Consider the following 20,016-nt stretch of genomic DNA (forward strand, 5'->3'; position numbering starts at 1 on the left):
AATATTTACGTAAAGATACGAACAACATTGCATACTTCTGTGACCATGGATACATGTATATTTAATCAGTCTGTATTACCAATTACAAAGAATTAGCACAAATTTTAGCACTTAATACTCTTTGTTTCGCTTCTTACCTGCTCATCCGCCATTTTCACTGGCAAAACATTTCAGGCGATGGTGCTGCCATCTGAAAACATTGCTGCGGCTGTAATGAAAACCAAAACTGCAACCCCCGCCAAAACAAGCAAGCATTTTTATTTCAGCTGTGCGGTAAAGGATGACATAACCCGATCCCTTGCATAAAATGAATTATAAAGACTGTGTTTGCTTCAAGGTATATTTTACCTGCTGTAGTTCCTGCAACATGGTTGATTTCAGAAACTTGGTAAATTAATTGTGGGTAAAGAAATAATGAATCAAGTCTTAATGAATTCACAGATATCCCTCAGAACATTTATTGTCATCTATATTCATCATACACATAAGTAAAAATTAAATAAGCAAATGTCTACAGTTTTATCCAATCAACAAAAATTACTTCCATAGAATTTACATTGTATGAGGTTGAAATTTTGGAATTTGAGAGGTTTCAGAAGAAGCAAGAATAAAATTGTTTACAACTGTCATTTATAGTCATGTACACTTCAAGATAAAAGATAAGGGACTTTAATACTAGTAAAAATTATACAACTTCTGACAAATCAAATTCAATGGTGCTCTCATCAAAATGTACATATGATCATTTAAGAATTAAACCAAATTTCAGAAAGAAAAATTATATAGTGAAAATATCAACAGAAAGACTATGTGACCAACATAACTTGACAAGATAGTAGTACTTACATAACTTACAACAGCAAATGGGACATTTTCATACATTTCATAATCCTTGCCATGAAAGAAATATTAATCAGTAAGATATTTACCATGAGATCAAGTTGCAAGTTATAGAAAACTCATAAAAACAGTGGAATTGAGGACTCATTCACACACTCCAAGAAAAAAAAAAAAGGCCACAATACAATTTCAGGCACCCACATTAACACAAATACACAAACAATATTACCATATTTCAGATAGGTAAATGGGAACAAGCACATTTAAATATGTTACATATGTTGTGCTACTATTCTTCTGAGATTCTTTTCTCAGACAGGAACTAGCTCACATTTCCAAAATAGAATTCAAAGTTATTTAGGACTACAACTGGTAGAATAAATGTGCGCACAATTCATTATTAAAAACAAGGATGAATATCTTATGCATGTACTACCAAATGTAAAATCGGTCACACATTTTCTCTCAAATATACACAAAATTTATGTTTACTATAACATGCAAATCACTGAGACTCACATTCGCAATTACACACACAAGCATACATATGCATATGGTTCCTAATATTTTAATGCAACACATTTTTACGATGGCAATTAAAAAAAAATAAAGCGCCCAATATATTTTTGTAATGCAATGTAGTCACCACAGCTAGTCCTCCACAATGCACAAGCAAGAGAAAAAAAAGAGTGGAAAGAAGAAAAAAAGTTAACACACACACACACATTTTAGAATTGGATCATACAATTTTGGCAATAAATTAATGGTGCACCATACAAAATGAGTACACAGTACCTAAGAATACAAAACATGAATTGTATGATAAACTGAACATAGGCCTTGTTTTATCTTGAAGTCAAATACATACAAATTTTCACATATGCATATATTAGCAATGAAAAACTGCTGTGATATACCAAACACATTGCAGCACTATATGTTCATAGGCCAAAATTATCTCAGCTGTTGTATAAGATGCTTGACTTGGTGACAGCCCCCCGCCCCAGCCCCTCCAAACTGTCTGGCCTAATATTTTTAGTAACAGGCAAACTCCAGTGCAACATAATGAAATGTATTACTGTTTATTACTGGTGTTGCATTCAATTTACCACTGCATAGCAGTAATTATTTTAGTATAATGAAGAAAGAAAAATTCTCAACCAATGACATTTCTCTCCAGAAAATATACACCACCATGACACCTTCAATCTCTGAACACCACCATCCTTACTATATACATAGGGAATAGTCCATTTATAGCCATTCATATTCTTCTCTGAGTCCATGTGTTGATAAGAAACAAGTCTCTTCATTAATACGCACTCCTTACACATAATTAATCCACAAAATAACTGAAAATGGAAACCCAGCACCTCAGCAGATCACTTGTATGACTACAGTAGCATCAACATTTAAACTTCTTACAGTAAAACTGTAAAACCTGTTTCCAATCGCATTTCTTGTTGGACTTTTCTAACACATGGTTATTTCAAAACACGTGACAAATAACGTTGCTAAAATGATATGTCAAGCGGCTACAGCAAGTAAATAAAATATGTAGAGTGTCATATATACACTTTGTTTTGCTGCTCAATTAATTTTAGAAGCATCTGAATTATTGGTCAAACATGTTCTTTCAGACTTCATAACATAAAGTTCCTAGAGTCCTATATAATAAATGTAATCCACAAAGCTTCCTGTAGCTGCACATCTTGTCTCGATCCACAGGTTCCCGATTCAGTCTACAGCAACTTACCTACCACAGAAGAACATATTATATTATATCACTGAATACATTCAACAGTCTGTACACAATATTCAGACAGAACCATTTCAATGACAATGGTGGTTTTCAAGTACATTCAAAGGGCAGAAGGATTTCAGACAAAATTTTGTATCAATTCTCCTCCCATACATCATACATGTCTCATCTACCTCATTCTACAAAATTTATGAACAAATTTCACAATACTTGGTTCTCATCATTTGAAAACGCAGCCTAGTTAACTGGGTAACAACAAGCAGGAGAAAAAATGTTCTGTGTGGAAAATATTCACTTCAGTATGGCCAAAAGTAGAAAGTAATAGGCCAAAACAGGTAAGGCAAGATTTTTAAGAAAGAAGGAAAAATCTGGAAAATAAAAAAAAATTTAGAAGTACATAAATGAGAAAAAAATAACAAAATTAAATGGTATGGGCAACAGCAAACAGAGGACACCAAAGAAGGTTTTGAACATGAAAATAAAAGGAAAATGACCAAGGGAAAGATTGAGATCAAGGTGGAAACAAAAAGTTTAAGAAATATGTCACATAGAAGGAAGCTGACAGACAGATGGAGAGTCTTGCATGAAGCTCTGCTTTCAACCTGCTTCATGATGGTGTCTAGCTTGGCTGATTCATCAACCCTGAAGACAGAGGTGACAAGTTCCTTTGAAGTGTACGTTGATTTTCAATGGACAAGCATTATATCCCAAAACACAAAGCTCTTCATCTCTTACCTCCACCAACTTGCAGGATTCTAGTCCCTAAAGCTGTTCACCCATTACTGCACCTTATCAGATTCTCTCATGTTATACTCTGAACTAATCGGTGCAATTAAAAAAAATCTTGGGAACTTCTAGATTGAACAAGAAGAGATATGGAAGACAGAATCCCAGATTAAAGAGCAGAATTCAATTTTACAGGTATAAATACATTCAAATGAGAACCATGATTATAAGTAATTACACATTATGTTACATACTTGGTACTGTGATGCAACAAAATAGTTACGTTTCCTTTCCTGAAGATGTGTTGCTCCTTATAAATTACAAGTACTTCTAGCAAATAAGATCAGAATTTATCAGGGACACACCACATTCTCTCCCAACTGTGTTATTAGTCCTTATGTCTCTTCACAACTTACTGAGTTCAGGAAAATGAATTATCAAAAATGAAGAGAATTCAGGCTTTGTATGTCTGAATAATTCAGCTGATACAGAAATAGTACACACTACATATTAGAAATTCACATTCAAGTTAAGAATGGGAACAGAGTGAAGTGGCTTTCAGCTTGAAAGCTTGCATTTCTTCATCCTTTGGACTCAATGGAAAGGAAGCCATGTCGACTCATCAATATAAGTCATAACTATGAAGTCATAAATCACACACTTCCTGACGATAAATGTATAGCTATTCACTCACATGCAACGCATATTACAGGAGTCTCAGGGTAGCATTATGTAACTATAAGGGTTGTTCAAATGAAACTAATTCAGAAATTATTTTGAGCAGAGAAGAAGAGCTATTCCACAGTAATCAACAAACTGGCCTGCTGTTGAAACCACTGTATTACTGTGGCCATGATGTCTTCATCCAACTTGAATTTATGATACTTAGAACTTTCTTAAAGAAACCAAACATGCAAACAAGTTTCAACTCTCATATTTCACACATTTAAATTAGTAAGTTTTGTAGAAGTCAGAAGTCACCAAATATCTTTGGAATGTGCACATTAAAAATTGCATGTAATAAATATAATGACTTATTTTTAATTAAAAGCTTACCAGATTATCACAAAGCAGCAATAACATGGAACGTACATCACTCAAAAGCTGTAAGCAGAAAACAGAACCAAAATGAGTATCAGCAATAAGTACAGGTATCAACAAAAAGTCATTAACATAACAGAACCCTTTTAAGATTCTTTTTAAGGAATAAGTTATTAAACACTTTAAATAGGAGTGATTTCTCAGAAAATAAAATTATCATTAACATTATAAACATGTAAAAGATTCCATTTTAGAAGGAACCTTTTAATTGGGTTCTTTTAATTTTCAACACATAATTTAAAATTAGTATGTGCAGAACAGAAATGACTCTGGGGGTGTATAAGGAAGGATATGATTCTTTTCTCTATATTATTTCATAATTCAGGGAATAAAATATAGAAGAATTTGACAAGCTGTGGACATGTCATTTTGAAGAAGCTGAGCACCCTAAATATGCCAATCTGTATTTTAGAACAAAAAAGGGCTAATTCTGAAATATTAAACCAACAGAAAAGAAAGTGGAGTGAGTGAAACATGTCATTAAGTTTTTCTTTAAAGCCATTATACTTGATTCACTAAATTGTCCAGGAGAAATTACAGTACTACTGCTCCTTTTACATCAAGCTCGAGCCTATTAGCCTGTTCCAACTTAAAGAGAATTCATCATCATGTCATCAAATATTTTGGTATCCACTATATTTATACTTCACTAACATTTTTGGGGAATCTATCAGTCTTTATCCTTAAAACATGTTCATGTCAGTTTTCCTAGTGCTTTTCCATTCTTTCAATTAAATGGCATATTTAAATTTGACTATTTCTATACTTTCTTTTGATTGTCGGTGTTTAGGAATCTGTGTTCAATGAACTTCTTGAACCAGATGTTACATTTTATTCTGATGAGGCATGGCTCACTTTATGCAGTCATGTAAACAATCAGAATAACAGATAATGGAAGAAAGAAAATTCTCATGCTATTAATGAAGTGCCACTGCTTGATTTAAAAGTTGGGGTTTGGTGTGCAATTAATGCAAAGAAGATAATTAGCCCAAATATTTTTCATTAAACAAAAATTTAAACATTATGTGACTGATTCTTTCACCCTTCTTCGATCAACTGAATGATGAAGAAAAATTGTTCATGCATAGTATGCAAGACATTGCAACAGAGCACACACTGCTAACAATTGTATGGGTGCATTAAATTAAGTCTTTGGCAAACGAGTCATTGTTCAAGGGTTGTGGCCTCTGCGATAACCCAAATTAAATACTTGTGTCTTTCATTTGACAAGCACGCGTATGTGAACAATCTACATTCTTGGGAGAACTTCAAGAAAATTATAAGCATAATATCTCCATTGTTCCTGCACAGCAATTTTAGCATGTGCCCAGAAAAATATTCTCATGAAGCATGCTAAGAAGCAGAGTGTTGTCACTTTGAGACTCTTCTATAAAATAAGGTAAGTTAAAAAACAGAGAAAGCAGACCAAAAGTTATCAGCTACCACAATGGGCCTATGCAAGATGAGCTGTGGGAATCAGTCTAACAATAAATTACATACTCCGTATATTCTATTAATACCCAGACAAAAGGACTGCAAGCAGCAGCAATTGTCACAGTGGACAATTCCACCATAATCTGCATTCAGAAGCAGACTGTACTAAAACTCTGTACACTCAAATACAGTCAATCAAAATATCACTGTAGCAAGTGAATAAATATCTGTCAAATTAATACTGTGCATTCCATCTGAAAGAATAATCGATATGTTTGTCAGCATATCCTTGCAAACGGTATCTTATGGGAAGTTCTGATGCGACTGACAACAAAGTCTGGGATCAAGAAAAAAAAGTGCACCAAAAAACTCTTACTGTTTGTAACAACACATAAATTATTAATGTAAGCTCAGGTCTCAGTGATGGACTTCCCAATCTTATACAATAAGTTCTAATTGAAAATTATCTTCAAAAGTTCTTCATACCATGTAGTAAAGAAGAAAAAGATTTCAAAATGAAAGAAAAAGCACACCACAAAGGAAGCAATACACTACAAAACTATCCAAACATGCTGTTACTATATTTAGAAGTTCGGAAAATGAGAATGATAAAATGAAAGCATAAACTTGAAGAGAATTTTATATATTAAACTCATGCAGGAGGTGTACTTACTCATGAAATAACTCATAGAGTACACAAATGAAAACTGAAAATTTGAGTCTGCTGTCTCTTCTCAAAATAAAGTAAAATTAAGAGAGTTTCTGCATCAGTACATGTTACTGTAGATTCAAGACTCAAATATCTGCTGCAAGAGGAGGAGGAAGAATATAACACAAGGAGGAATTCTGAGCACAACTATCAGAGCTACTTTCTTGACACACAGATTTCTAGTTAAACTGATCAATTATTCTATTATTACTGTCATTTCATTATATTTTTGTGAAGAACTTATTCTGTAACTGTTGCCTTGTTTGTAAATAACAACAACTTGTTTATGATCCATCTCAATATCAAATTTTACCTACATTCCTAGCTCCAATGTTTAATTAATTATTACCATTGAACAGAAAGCAAAAGACAATTGTCCCAAGTCTGTTATGTTGATATTTCACTCTCTGCAAAAAAATTACCTTAATAAAACCATATTTTTTCCAATATCTATTAGCATACATCATTTCAGGACCCTAAAGTAAGTGAGGCCAGCGTTTCTCTCACCTCACACATTTGTGGATCAGCTAGTTTGTCATTAATGATTGTAGAAAATTAGGAAGTATGGCAGTAGGATGGCTTCCCATAGTCACACAAGTTTTGTGAAATCAGTCAGCAGGTTCAAAAGTTTAAAAGGAGGGAATGACTAGACATAATGGTGATCAAATGAGCCTACCTTTCAAGGAGGAAAGTCAGTTAGAATTGCATGTATGGAATATTCTCTCCTGTGTTTAGACCTTACAATGGTCCTTAGACTTTACAATGGTTTCCATAACATTTCATTTATCAGTAACATCCTAATACTTCACATTTCTCCCTTGAGGGTATATCAAAATCATTAAGTAAAAGATATGAATAAATATACTCAATTCTTTCCAAGTATAAAGAGGATCAATCACAAAATCTTTTATATTCAAGCCTATACAGTAAACAAATATGCATCTCCTCTCGAATAAATGTTTCTATAATAACACGTTAGTTTGTGAGCTGTCTGAAAGTATTTCATTTTGATTTCTGAGATACATCTTCTAGCACACAAATGAGCATGTGAAGACAATCCATAACATATGTCCACACATTCATTCACATTCTTTTTCAGGTATGAAGGGGAGGGGGGCTGTCTACCCAATAACTATGCTGTAAGCATATCTCCCCACCGGATTTTGTTTAAATTAAAATAGTGTGTCATAAAATAAACACTACCCACTCTGACTTTGCCCAAATTTGAGACATTATAACAAAATTACAAGCCCATATCTATATTTGTTGATGTATTTATGTTTATGATATTTCTGACATTCAAGATGGGTTTAACCACATACCTTAATTTATTTTGCCACATCCATTTTATTAACAGAAGCTGGTTTAGCTCAGTTGTTACAGTGGCAGGCTAAGGGATTGAAGGCCAGGTTCAAATCCTGGTAGGTGCAACAGATTTCTCTCCAATCCAGAGTATCCAGGCTGGCTCTGGGGCCCATCCAGCTTCCTATACAAAGGCTACATGGGGGCTCTTTCCTTAGATGTAAAGTGGCCAGAGCATGAAGCTGACCACTAACTTCCATCTAATGGCAATTTTAACCTTTAAGAGATGGGCCATTTAAATTCCCGTAATGGCAGCAGGCCGAAGTTAATTTAAATGTCCGCCATTGTAGAGTATTAAAAATTATAAGCATGTTACTGAAAACGCTGTGATTTCTATAATTTTTGTGATAAATGAACGAAATAAATGCTGCTTTTATCTAGAAAGAATATAGAATCAGATATTGTAATTTACAGATTTTAAAATCTGTAAAAATTGTTACAATGATTCCAAAAAACATTTTTTCCCAATTTCAAGCGTCTGTCCACAAATATGCATACAATTTCTGCACAAAATGTTTCTGCAGTATAAATGCATGCCGCTGACATCCTGTCTTTCTATGTCTTATCTGGTAAAAGGGGAGGAAATTTATGTTTGGATTGCACATTCTCCAGCAACGCCCGAACATTTCTGTATGCATGAGTGTGGGCGAAGTCTTATCGTACTTTGTCCTTCAGAAACTCTGACTGTGTATATCTCGGACTAGCCACACAGAGGTACTGTTCTCGGAATAGCCCCATTGCTTCCATGCCACTTTCAGAGTCATCTGTACCGCATTCTGAATTGGTGTCATTTATCAGGGGCCTATCAATTTCGCCTTCTTCCATGCGAAATGAGGCCATGGTGGATAGTTGAAATTGCGATGTTTTATAAGCGTTACGATTAGAGGAGGCCACTCGACACCACTGGCTGACTTCTTCTAATACGAGAGTGAGGTGCCGTGTGTGCTCTTCGCATGGGAAACAGAGTTATATCCAGATAAAGTGCATGAATTGCGACGTCGGACTCTGCATTCAGTTAGATGATGCAGGAGGGAAGACTGTCTACTTAAAAAAGCGGGTGCCCAAAAACAATGTAAGTAGAACAAGAATTTCTATCTTAAAATTAGATTTTAAAACACTGTGCGCATGCGTGGACTGCGCGTACCCATACGGTGCCGCACAGCCACTAGGCTACACTTTAAAGATCTCCATACGGTGTCACTAGGCACTTAAAGGTTAAGAATCGTGGAGCTACACCTCCACTACCTCGTATACCTTTATGGCATGGTACTTAATTAAGTACAGGGACAGCTTTACCATTAACAACTTATTAATCACTTCTGGTCAACAATTTTAATTTTCAATTCACCGAAACATCGGACATATAGAGCTACATCATTCCATACTGTGTAATGTTGCATTGATCATCGAGACATATTTTTTGTCTTCTGTTTGTTTCAGACTTTATTAACATTTCAGAGGCCTCTGTATAAGTAGTATGAAGTTATTTTTTACTTGGAGGCTAGATGCAGCTATTTTGAAATGACAGCTCACAAGGGAGCCTGGTAAGAACAGTTCTGTATTTAAACTAAAGATTATAATACACTCTTGACTATATGACTTACTGATTGATAGACAGACAAGTCATCCACAGAAATTTAGAAATGTATGCAGTGGCCAATCTGTTAAATTATCTCTAAAATTGTGAAGTTTATGGAAAAGGTGTGTTGAATATTCTTTACTCTGATAAATGTTTAGCAAGTTAAATTTGATATATGTACAGAAATGTATTAAGGTCTTAATGCAAAGTGGTAGCTAATATTATCTGATCTAAAAAAATGTAAGCGACACCACAATTCTTTGTCAAATTCTCCAGTACAAAATTTCTTGAAAATTCAACCACCAGTTCTCCAGTTGTTTGATGGATACAGACAGCTATCGATGGACTGTGCAAACCCATGAGGCATGCCACAGGATCACTAACACAAAAGGGGTGGGGTGGGGCACACAGCTGAGCCACAAACTAGATTATCTGAGCATGACTAATCAAGAGTGTATTGTGACTACAGAATATGCAACCTGAATATGCTTAATTGTATATCAGAATATATGCATATTAGTAATATGAGGTGGTATCAGAAAGTTCCTGGGCTGTTACTGCTGTAAATGCCTAAGAGAAAGATGAGAGGGGAGGCCAAGGTCACACTTCCAAGAGCCTATTGCATCAGTCTGCCAAGTGACACCATGCTGTGAACTCACATTGTCTTTACATGAGTGCTTTCCCGGCTTTGTGTTTCGTTTCATCTGCGATGGATGGCAAAAAAATCAAGCAATGTGTCTGCATCAAGTTTTGTATGAAGCTCGGTAAATCTGCTAAAAAAACCCTGAAATGCTTCATGAGGTGTTTGGAGAATACTCTTTCAGCCAGAGAGTGTTTTTTTGAATGACACTCACATTTCAAGGCCTGTTGGGTGTCAGCCGAAGATGATGAGCATTCATGGCAACCAAACATCAGCAAAACTACAGAAAATGTTGAAAAAATTCGAGAACTGTCATCAAACAATCCATGTGCTCACAGACATTACTCAATCAGTTATGGAGTTTGCCAGGAGATCTTAACAGAAAATCTGAACATGTGCCACACTGTTCCTTCATCACGACATTGCGCCCACCCACGTCCCTGAAAACTACAGAGTTTGTGACTAACAACATGGTTATAGTTCCCCACACTCCCTACTCGTGGGACCTAGGCGCCCCTGTGACTTCTCTTTGTTTTCCACATAGAAAATGAAACTGAAAGGACAATGTTCTGAAACAGTGTCTGACATTCAAAGGATACACCCTGTTGTATGAAAATATTACTCACTGTGACTTGATCACAGAAGATGCTACGATACACATTTCTTGAGAATTTTTTTCACACATCAAAAGATACTGCAATCTCAAGATAGCCCTGGCAGCTATGACATATTTACTTATTTGTGTTTTATTTAATAATGCTCTCATTAGCTCACACAATTAAATGGTAGGATGATCAATGAATACTGAACATGTGAGATATTTGTAGGATTTTCATTCATGCAAACTAGTGCTATTCATGAGTAAGTACAAATATGGTATAAATATATGAACATTATACCATATGCATTTCAAATTTACAGGTGATGCAAAAGATGAGAATGCAAGAGAGCTTTGGTAGGATACATAAAGATATCGAGAAAAGGAATAGCTTCATTGATCCACAATACAACAAGAACATGCATTTCACACCTAGCAAATAAACACATGACAAAACGAAAAGTGTCACAACCAGGGTTTATTTTTTCTTTAAACTGATGTTCACAAAGTCCTGTCAAATTCTGTATGCACACACCAAAGACAGTGTTAGCTCTACACTTGTAAAGGAGCAAAGACTCGTTACTGCTACAACTATCTAAAGGTTATGCGGACCACTATACTTCAACCCACATCACCTCAAATTTTTCTATTTTTCTTAGGATCTTCTCATCTCATCTCTGCACTGATTTCTCCATCATAATTTCTAAACAGAGGGCCACAGATTTCTTGGTTTCATATGCTACTTCAAAGAAATTCTCCAGAAGTCTCTCATAAAGCACAGTGTGCACTTTGTATGCACCACAACCACAATAAAAAGGGCATGGCATATAATGAGAACAATTACACTGACAAAAAATATTGACACTGCCATCAAATTTTTAAGAGCACATACAGTGAAACCTTGACCTATCATTCCCAGATCCACTGTTCAATTTCTCTGGTTCCTGAACAAATCCTATTTTAACTATGGAAATAAAACCTGCATCAATCATTCTTTGATTTATCATTTTCCTGCATCTATTGGTTAGAAATTTTAATCCTGAAGAACGTTAATCCTGGACTGACCATTTGTAAGAAAGAGCAACACTATACACACAAATGCTAGTATGCATCAGTAATAATACCAGCATCTGATGTTTTTGAAACATGGTGTAGCAAGTTGCCGTTTTGGCTCTGTACCGTTAGCTGTGCACTATGCAACCTTGAGGACCTTGAGCGCATCTTACCTATCAGACAATGAGCTAGAGGGGAAGTGGGCTGGCAAGAGCCTGTTCACAACATCACCAAGAGAGACCAGGTGAACGTCGTTAATACTAAAAGGTTTCAATTTGAGAGGGAAAGGTGCTGCTAAACAAATGAGGATTAATGACATTTTAAAAAGAAGTAATATAAAGTGGACTTAACAGTGGAAATAATATCACTTGTCTATGATTTTTTATTTAATACATACATATATAGGCAAATGTGACCGCTTTTATTCTTTTTGTACAGGGCTCCGCAACTATCATCTCTTCTCAGGCCTCCCGATGAAAACAGTACATTGAGGTTTCAATGTATATGAAAAGATCTTGCATAAAACAAGTGCTTGTCTTCTGGAACTTTCATTCTTATGGGGGATTCCTAACTTAGCTTTGCTTCCCAAGCTATAGAAAGGCACCCCTAAAGTTACCTTCAATCCACCCTCTGGGCTGTTCCCTTGTCCAGGAGAACAAAGTTTGTATTCCAGACTCTGAGTAATAATGCATGTCTGAAACACAGTACACTGGCCTTTGAAGCTTATGTGCTTAGAACACATGCACTGAGTCCTCCTAACACACAACCAAAAAACATTTACCAACTCTCCAAAATGATACATGGGCCAAGCAAAGGGCATTGTTTTTCAGGCCACATTTGGCATGACTTGACAGTTTACAGAGGCTGAGTAGCCTCCATATTTTGACTACAGAGAATTGTCCATCACACATCATCATCTGAACTTAGGACTAAGTCCAGTAGTTTGTTTCTTTGTATATTGCATTGTGCAGCTAGTGAATGGAAGCTGAAAATGTTCTTTAATCTGGAAAAGTGTTCAAGTGTGGTAAAGATATAAAAAAACACTAAATTATTCTTCCTTATTTTCATATCTTTGTTGACTGTGGAAATAAATAATGCAGTTATAATATTCATACTAATGCTATTTCAAAACAGAAAAGGTCTACTATGTCACTCAACCAACGTCATATAAAGTTAAGGGACAATTAAAACATGAACCGAAATATTCATCCTTGTATGAGAACCCCAAAAATAATTTTTGAGAACCAGTAATTAGTTCATAACAGTGTCATTTAAATATACCATCTAAGGTATAGACTACATTTTTTTGGATGGCTTTATAACCGAATTTAGAATGTACCCAAATATCCAGACAGATACAAACATTAATACACATATAAGAACTGAATTATAAGGCTTAAGAGTAGGCTACATACCTCTGCCATTTATTCTTAGAAAAAGATCCACAATGCACATTGCACATTGTATGTAAGGAAGACCAAAATTATAACCTTCAACACAGGAGAACAATTTTCTTGAATTTCAAAAGCAGTAATCCTGAAGTTACAAAGACTCATAATGTGATGTGTAACTCCAGGATAATCCTAGGTTCAAAAACCAGACATCAATTTGTGCCAAAAGAACAAAATTTTGCAGATAAAATGAAATGTAACCCTGGTTGTGGGGGGTTTGGAAGAGCCATCACTGTCCGTAATTACTTTGAGATGTAAGTGTACGTGCGTGTTGGGGAGCGAGTGTTGAGTTGCTGCATGTTCTGCTGCTGCTGTGGTGTGCCCTCTGGGGGTGTACAGTTCAGGAAGTCCCAAATGAGAATTGTGTCATCATGTGAACTGCTAACAATCTGGAATTCATCAAACTGTAGGCGAAAAACTCGTCCAGTATGCTCCTGAAAAGTCAAAATATTAAATTAGATTTTGAGGTTGAAATTAACTGGCCAAAATTAAGAAAATCTCTACTGCTATTTTATCCTTTACAATAACTACATACTACATAACCTGTTTTCTATATACCAATCAAATCCTTTCTCTGCTTGCTGGAGATACATTCAATATACACACATTATGATTAAGAAAGGCTGACAATTTTTTATTAAGCTAACACATACTAAATTCTTTATTATAACTGAGATTTCATTAATTTTCAAAATTGTGATAGAAAATGTATGGTTTGGACTGCACAACTGCCGCCTTTATGTATGTCACAAGTTTTGTAAGCTAGGCTGAAAAATCCACCCCATTACTTGTCTAATATTAATGTTAATTTGACAGCTGGAAGGCAGAAATCATTATTGCACCACCATTCTTTTATCATTTCCAGTTCATTTTATGATGCTGTTAGTATCTCAGATTGTAAAGCATCAAATAATCGGTGAGCATGAATTGGAAGGAATGTGGAAGGAGGCAGTCATGCCTAATAAAGAGTACTACACTAGCATTTACCTGGAGGGACAGGGGAAAAGCACAATAAAGGGAGGAAAAACAAACATAGTCAGAATAGCTGGTTTCTGGGCTGAGACCCGAACATGGGGTCTCCTGAATACAAAGCGGAGTGCCGACCACTCAACTATGATATGAAACATTCATATTATGGACTTCTTTATAATAGACATAAAAGTAAGAGAGAAATTCCTGGGTTTCACAAGACTCGATTTGTTCTTATGACATATAACCTTTTATAAAGATTGCTTTAAAACAAAATTCAGAGTCCGATTCTCCTATATTTTACTGCCAAGAGGTTTTAATATACTCTGTATGATGTATATTGTACTTTTAGTGTTCAACTGTACACTTACTGAGAAAATACGCCGAACCATAGTTCAAGCGGTTAGTCGCTGGCTTCCCACCGCGGTGGCCCAGGTTCAAGCCCAGGTCTGGTCAAGTGGGATTTGTGGTGGACAAAGTGGTGCTGGGGCAGGTTTTCTCCGAGTACTTCGGTTTCCCCTGCCAATGTCCATTCCACCAAATTCTCCATCATCATAATCACCCGGGGCAGGCTACAATAGGCCAATCAGTGGCTGCTATACTGAGTGGACGAAGCGGGACTCCACCCCCTACTAATCAAATTAATTAATCACTGTGAAAATACTGAGATCATGCCATATGAAGTTGGACAACAGTGACATATTCTGGACCAGAGAGAGGGAGTTTCAAAGATGTAAAGAATGTCCGAGTTCCCAAATACTTGGGAAAATTCTTGACTAGCAAAGTGACTATTACTTTCTCAACCACCTTCCTCCGACAGAATTAGTTATGCACAACAAAGTGTGCATTTATTAAAACCTTTTTGAAATTGCCTGAAGCAAGAAAACTTACCACCAAAGTTCGCAAACAGAGTGTACTAGCAGGCGCTCTTGGATCTAACGCTGCTATCAGGTCCCACACCTTTATTTTCCTGTAAGCAGTACACTTCAATCAATAAAAAGAAATAGCATACATTTTCACTATGAAGACTTGGTTAGAACCAATATGTAACATGTTCCGCTAACAATTATATACATGTTCCGAATCTGTTACTTCAAAGTGAAAGTAGAGTGCTAGTACTTAGAGGTGACAGTCCGCCGACGCAGGGCAGGACAAGTACTGGTAGTGGTGGGGAGAGCTCCAGCATGCCAACAAGTGTGGCGGGGAATGCAGTACATGCATTCTCAAATGGAAATAACTTCTTACCTCATTGTGTTGAATAGTGATGGTGGTTTAGTCTTGTTGATGTTCACACATCCGATGTTAAGTTTTAAGTGCTAAATGGCAGACTGTTATGCAGTATACACTTTTCACTGTTATATTCATGAAGAGTTTATTTACATATTACATGGGTCTATTCTAAAGGGGCAACACCGGCAATGTCCGCATAGATATCATCGCCACATGCCTGTCCTTCCTCGTCACCACCAGATGAATCGGAGCTATCATCAGAACTGTCATCACTATCATCGCCAACATGGAAGACAAACTCCCATCCTGCATCCAAAAGGCCTTCCCGTGCCATTAATTGTTGCTCAATGTTCCTTACATGTTGGCACCTACATTGCTATTCTTCTGCAGTTATGGAAGCCAATTTTTGGTCTGCCAGTTTAATGACGTCATCCATCTTAAATGTGGTATTNTTTGAGCAACCAAATTTTTTACGGTGGCCCATATTAACTCAATTGGGTTGAGTTCTGGCTGATATGGAGGGAGTCGTAAAATATTGTGATTGTGTTCTGCAAAGATTCCATCTATTTTATAGGAAAGGTATTTCGGTGTGAGTGGTAGGATCATATCATATTGTATGTCTGGATTTCGCAATGATGAAAAATCAGTGTTATTGAAGGTAATAGATGGAAGGTGATATTTTAGCCAGGATATCATAAAATCTCTTCTTGAATTTGAGTTGGGGGCTCTGTTTAGCTGTACATTATGGCAGAGAGCATTATCAATGACAAGGACAGAATTTGGGGGAAGGTTAGGGATAAGTCGCTCCTTTAACCATTTTTCATAATTGGTGTAGTTCATGTCACTGTGGTAGTCTCCTGTTTTTTGGTGGGATGTGAAGCAGACATAGGCATTAGGGATGATCTCCCCCTGCATGGATAACAATGAGCCGCTGGCCTTTGGACACAGGGGAAAATAATCCCTGGATGGATCCATCATTCCATGCACATGGGGTGGTGTGCGATGAATGAATATAGGTTTCATCCATGTATGTGACTGGACCCTCTTCCCTATATTCTTTAATTTGCCGCAAATACTGAAGATGTTTGGCTCTGATATTACATTGTTCCACAAGTATCTGCCGATTATTTTTTGTTTTCTTCCAGCAGAACCCCAGTTTGAAAATAATTTTCTGTAATTTGGAGATGCATCCCTGAAAATCTAACGTTTTCTTCAACTTTTCGTGAACATTTTTCAGGGTAGGTCTCCATTTTTCGACTATGTAGAAGTCATTAACTGTTCTTCGCACCACAGACTCGTTAAAGTCGTCCAAAGTGGCTAATGGAGATTTCCTAGGTCTTTCTTTATGGGGTGTCAAAAAGGAAGTGGAAGCCCCAGATTCGATATTTTCTGTTTCTCATATTATTCTTCTGATACTACTTTCTGATACACCTGTTGCCTTTGCTACTTCCACCCCTATGTTCTTCTATATAATTGTTGGCCCAGCCTCTTTCATGTACTTATATACATTACTAACCATGTCTCTTGATTGTGAATGCAACACTTTTCCACTCAATTTACTTCGTGTAGGTGGTATCTTAAAGAAGATAGAAAAAACTGTACAAATATAAATAAACAAAAAAGAAAATCAACGAATAAAAATAAACAATAAAATAAAATATTAGTACAGTAATTAGAAAATAATACATTCAAATATGACTACAAGAGTCAAAACTTTTTAACTTGACTGTACAAGGAGGAATGCTCTTGGGACATCTGCTCGCACTGAATGCAGACGAATGACTAATCACAACACCCCTCAACTTTCATGAATGGACCTGCCCATCCAATGCCCAGCTTTTCCTGGACTGTCACCTCTAAATACTAGAACATTACCAAAAGAGTGGCTTCAATACCAATGATATATGACGCTTATGTGGTAATCAATGTAAATGCAAAACTGTGCACCTTCAGATGCTTAGGATCATGCAGTAACTACCAACGAAATTCTGACCTCATCTGACAACAGTCACTACTATCACACAATGGTTAGAGTATGCCAACTCTTGCACCAGTCACACAATGTCCCTATTTTCTGATGTTACACAGAATCCACTATATGGGTCATCTATAGAACTCCAGATGCTACTACTAAGGTAAAACTATCCCTGTAACAGGCTGTGGAGGTAGACAGGGGTTTGAGCCATTGAGGCTCCTATATTTTCCAGACAATCGGCTCACAGATGGTGACAAGGTTGTCAGCCTTACATACCAGCTGCCCTTTACCCCAGGATGATCCCTGGTACTCATTTTTGTTAGAGGCTGAGCCGACCACGCAGCCATAGTGAGGCTGGAACGATTAGGTAGATTGAAAAATCCAGTGACCTCACTGGGAATCGAGCCCATGACATGCCTGTTTGTAGCAGAGTGCCTCAACCAACTACGGCACTAGGAACACATGAATTACAATTACGGGATTTCATGTGCTGTGGTCCCTATTTACAAGAATGATGCAGGATATGTAGAATAGGATATATCAAAGCCTTCTTATGAACTGGAATAAGTTATAATGGATCCAAATCAAGATCAGGGGAGAAATATATACAACAGATACTACAGTAAAGTGGTGAGAAAGTTAAAGAAGTACAACTAAATTTCTCATGCATCTCTTTCTTCCTTCTTACTATAATATTTTGTAGAAAGATACTGAGTATCAAGACACCCCCTTAACCTTAAGAAACCACCATGCAATACACAGTGAACATACGCTGACCAACCACTGTTCTGTTTAAATAATAAATCAGGTAGTAATAACGTGTTTAAATCTAATTTTTATTCATTGATATTTCTTAACATTAAATCTGTATTTCCTCTGTAAATCAGATTCATGTAGTTCTATTTATGCCTTACTTCTGAAAACAGTAAACAATGTTACAAATCTGGACATCATCCATCATCTTGTCTTTATCTAAAAACCGTCCTGTTTATTTTTCAAAAGATGTTTCAGAGACTGGATTCTGTCTCCATCTACAGGTAAAACCTACTCAGTTAGGCACAATTGACAGAGCTAGTCCCTATCTCCAGACACCTCTGCCAGCTTCAAGGGGTACATAAACACAGCACAAACCATCTGCGAGAAATAAGAAAACATTAAATTACTCCACATATATGATGCCTTGCACCAGAGAAGTATCTCGATTGAAATCATCGCTGGAGAGAAGCACCAACACAAGAAAAACAAGTTTTTACCACTCCAACTACACTTGACAGCATTGTAGTCTTTTGACTTCTGCTGCAATAATAGGGGTCCAGATGGGGCAGATGGAGATAGGGACTAGCTTTATTGGTGGGGCTCAACTGAGTAGGTTTTACCTGAAGACAGAGACAGAATCCACTCTCTGAAATGTTGTGTCTTGAAATATAAACAGGACAATTTTTAGATAAAGACAAGACAATGGATAATGCCCAAAAACATAATATTTGTACTAATGTACCACTGTCACAAACTTTTAGATCTTATTTAGCAAACAATATGAAAAGAAAATCAAATAAGGGATTGCTTTATTCAATTATTTCTTATACTGACATAAAACATTTGACACTGAGAGGCATTTGGATATGTAAACGTGAAGCACAAACATATACTGAAACTCAACCCCTGTGGAACACTGCATGACCTTTGAACTAACTGAAATGGTCAAAAATGTCACATTGCCTGACAATGATCAATGAATCAGATTTGCAGGAAAGCTCTTGACATTTCATTGTGACCTTGAGGCAAGTTTCTTATCAATACATAATGGATTAATCACAGAGAATATCTACAGAAATATAAAGAATGTTAAGGCACAGTAAATAAAAAATTGGTATAATGAGTTACAAAAACTTCAACACAACAAAGTTAATAAGGAAGCTTTATTACAGATCAGTGTGTTTGATGAAGTCACTCTAGATGAATGAAGGACTATCATTTAGACATTAAGAAAGCACCACACAACCAAAAAACAAAGCAATGGCCTGTAACTAGGCAGCTGCACTGCACAGTGCATTCACATACCCATCATATGCTCCACTGACTATCCTTTTACTATCAAAGCGAATGCACCTTACTAGTTCTTCATGTCCTTCAAGTACTCGTAAACATGCTCCACATTCAATATCCCACAATCTGCAACAAAAATTAAAATTGTAACTCCAAACAAATAATCAACAAGGAAAAGGGAGCACTGAATTCAAGAACTGTAACATATTAAAGGATTACAACAATTTTCTTTCTCAAAATACTGGTGAACACAAGGAACAGGTATGCTGGTGTAACATGGACAAAACCCCAACCATCATGAAAACTTAAGGCTGGAACATTTTACTGCATATCATAAAATCAAAATAGCCAGTAAAATTATAACATAGCAACATAAATGCATCATTTGAAACTGTGTTGCAATAAGGATATCTAGGGGTAAAGAAAGACCAAGGATAACAAATTAAGCAAGTAACTTCAAGTATTTACTATAGGATTCTGACGATAGTGTATAACACACTGATATATTGGGTTTTTGGACTTTATCCATCGTCCTGGTTTT

General features: G+C 36.2%; 2 protein-coding genes across 5 annotated transcripts in view; both read right to left on the reverse strand.

Moving 5' to 3' along the window:
* LOC111861979 (exportin-7) overlaps window positions 1-184 on the reverse strand; it is a 55,325-nt gene extending 55,141 nt beyond the window's left edge. For both annotated transcript variants that reach the window (XM_023846978.2, XM_023846976.2), the window contains exon 1: window positions 138-184. In XM_023846978.2, the coding sequence (XP_023702746.1) occupies window positions 138-152 (15 nt within the window). In that variant the 5' untranslated portion in view covers window positions 153-184. The remainder of the gene's footprint in view (window positions 1-137) is intronic.
* Window positions 185-426: 242 nt separating this feature from the next.
* The window catches only part of LOC111861980 (beta-TrCP), a 90,581-nt gene continuing 70,991 nt past the window's right edge, over window positions 427-20,016 (reverse strand). The window contains exons 8-12 of one of the 3 annotated variants that reach the window (XM_023846981.2): window positions 19,491-19,601; window positions 15,116-15,194; window positions 13,524-13,689; window positions 4,385-4,432; window positions 427-2,596 (exon numbers count right to left, since the gene is read on the reverse strand). In XM_023846981.2, the coding sequence (XP_023702749.1) occupies window positions 4,422-4,432; window positions 13,524-13,689; window positions 15,116-15,194; window positions 19,491-19,601 (367 nt within the window). In that variant the 3' untranslated portion in view covers window positions 427-2,596; window positions 4,385-4,421. Of the gene's footprint in view, window positions 2,597-4,384; window positions 4,433-13,501; window positions 13,690-15,115; window positions 15,195-19,490; window positions 19,602-20,016 lie in introns of all 3 variants that reach the window. The other 2 variants (XM_023846982.2, XM_023846980.2) reach the window with 2 other exon arrangements.

Source organism: Cryptotermes secundus, unplaced genomic scaffold (assembly GCF_002891405.2).
Source record: "Cryptotermes secundus unplaced genomic scaffold, Csec_1.0 scaffold181, whole genome shotgun sequence".
Lineage (NCBI taxonomy): Eukaryota > Metazoa > Arthropoda > Insecta > Blattodea > Kalotermitidae > Cryptotermes > Cryptotermes secundus.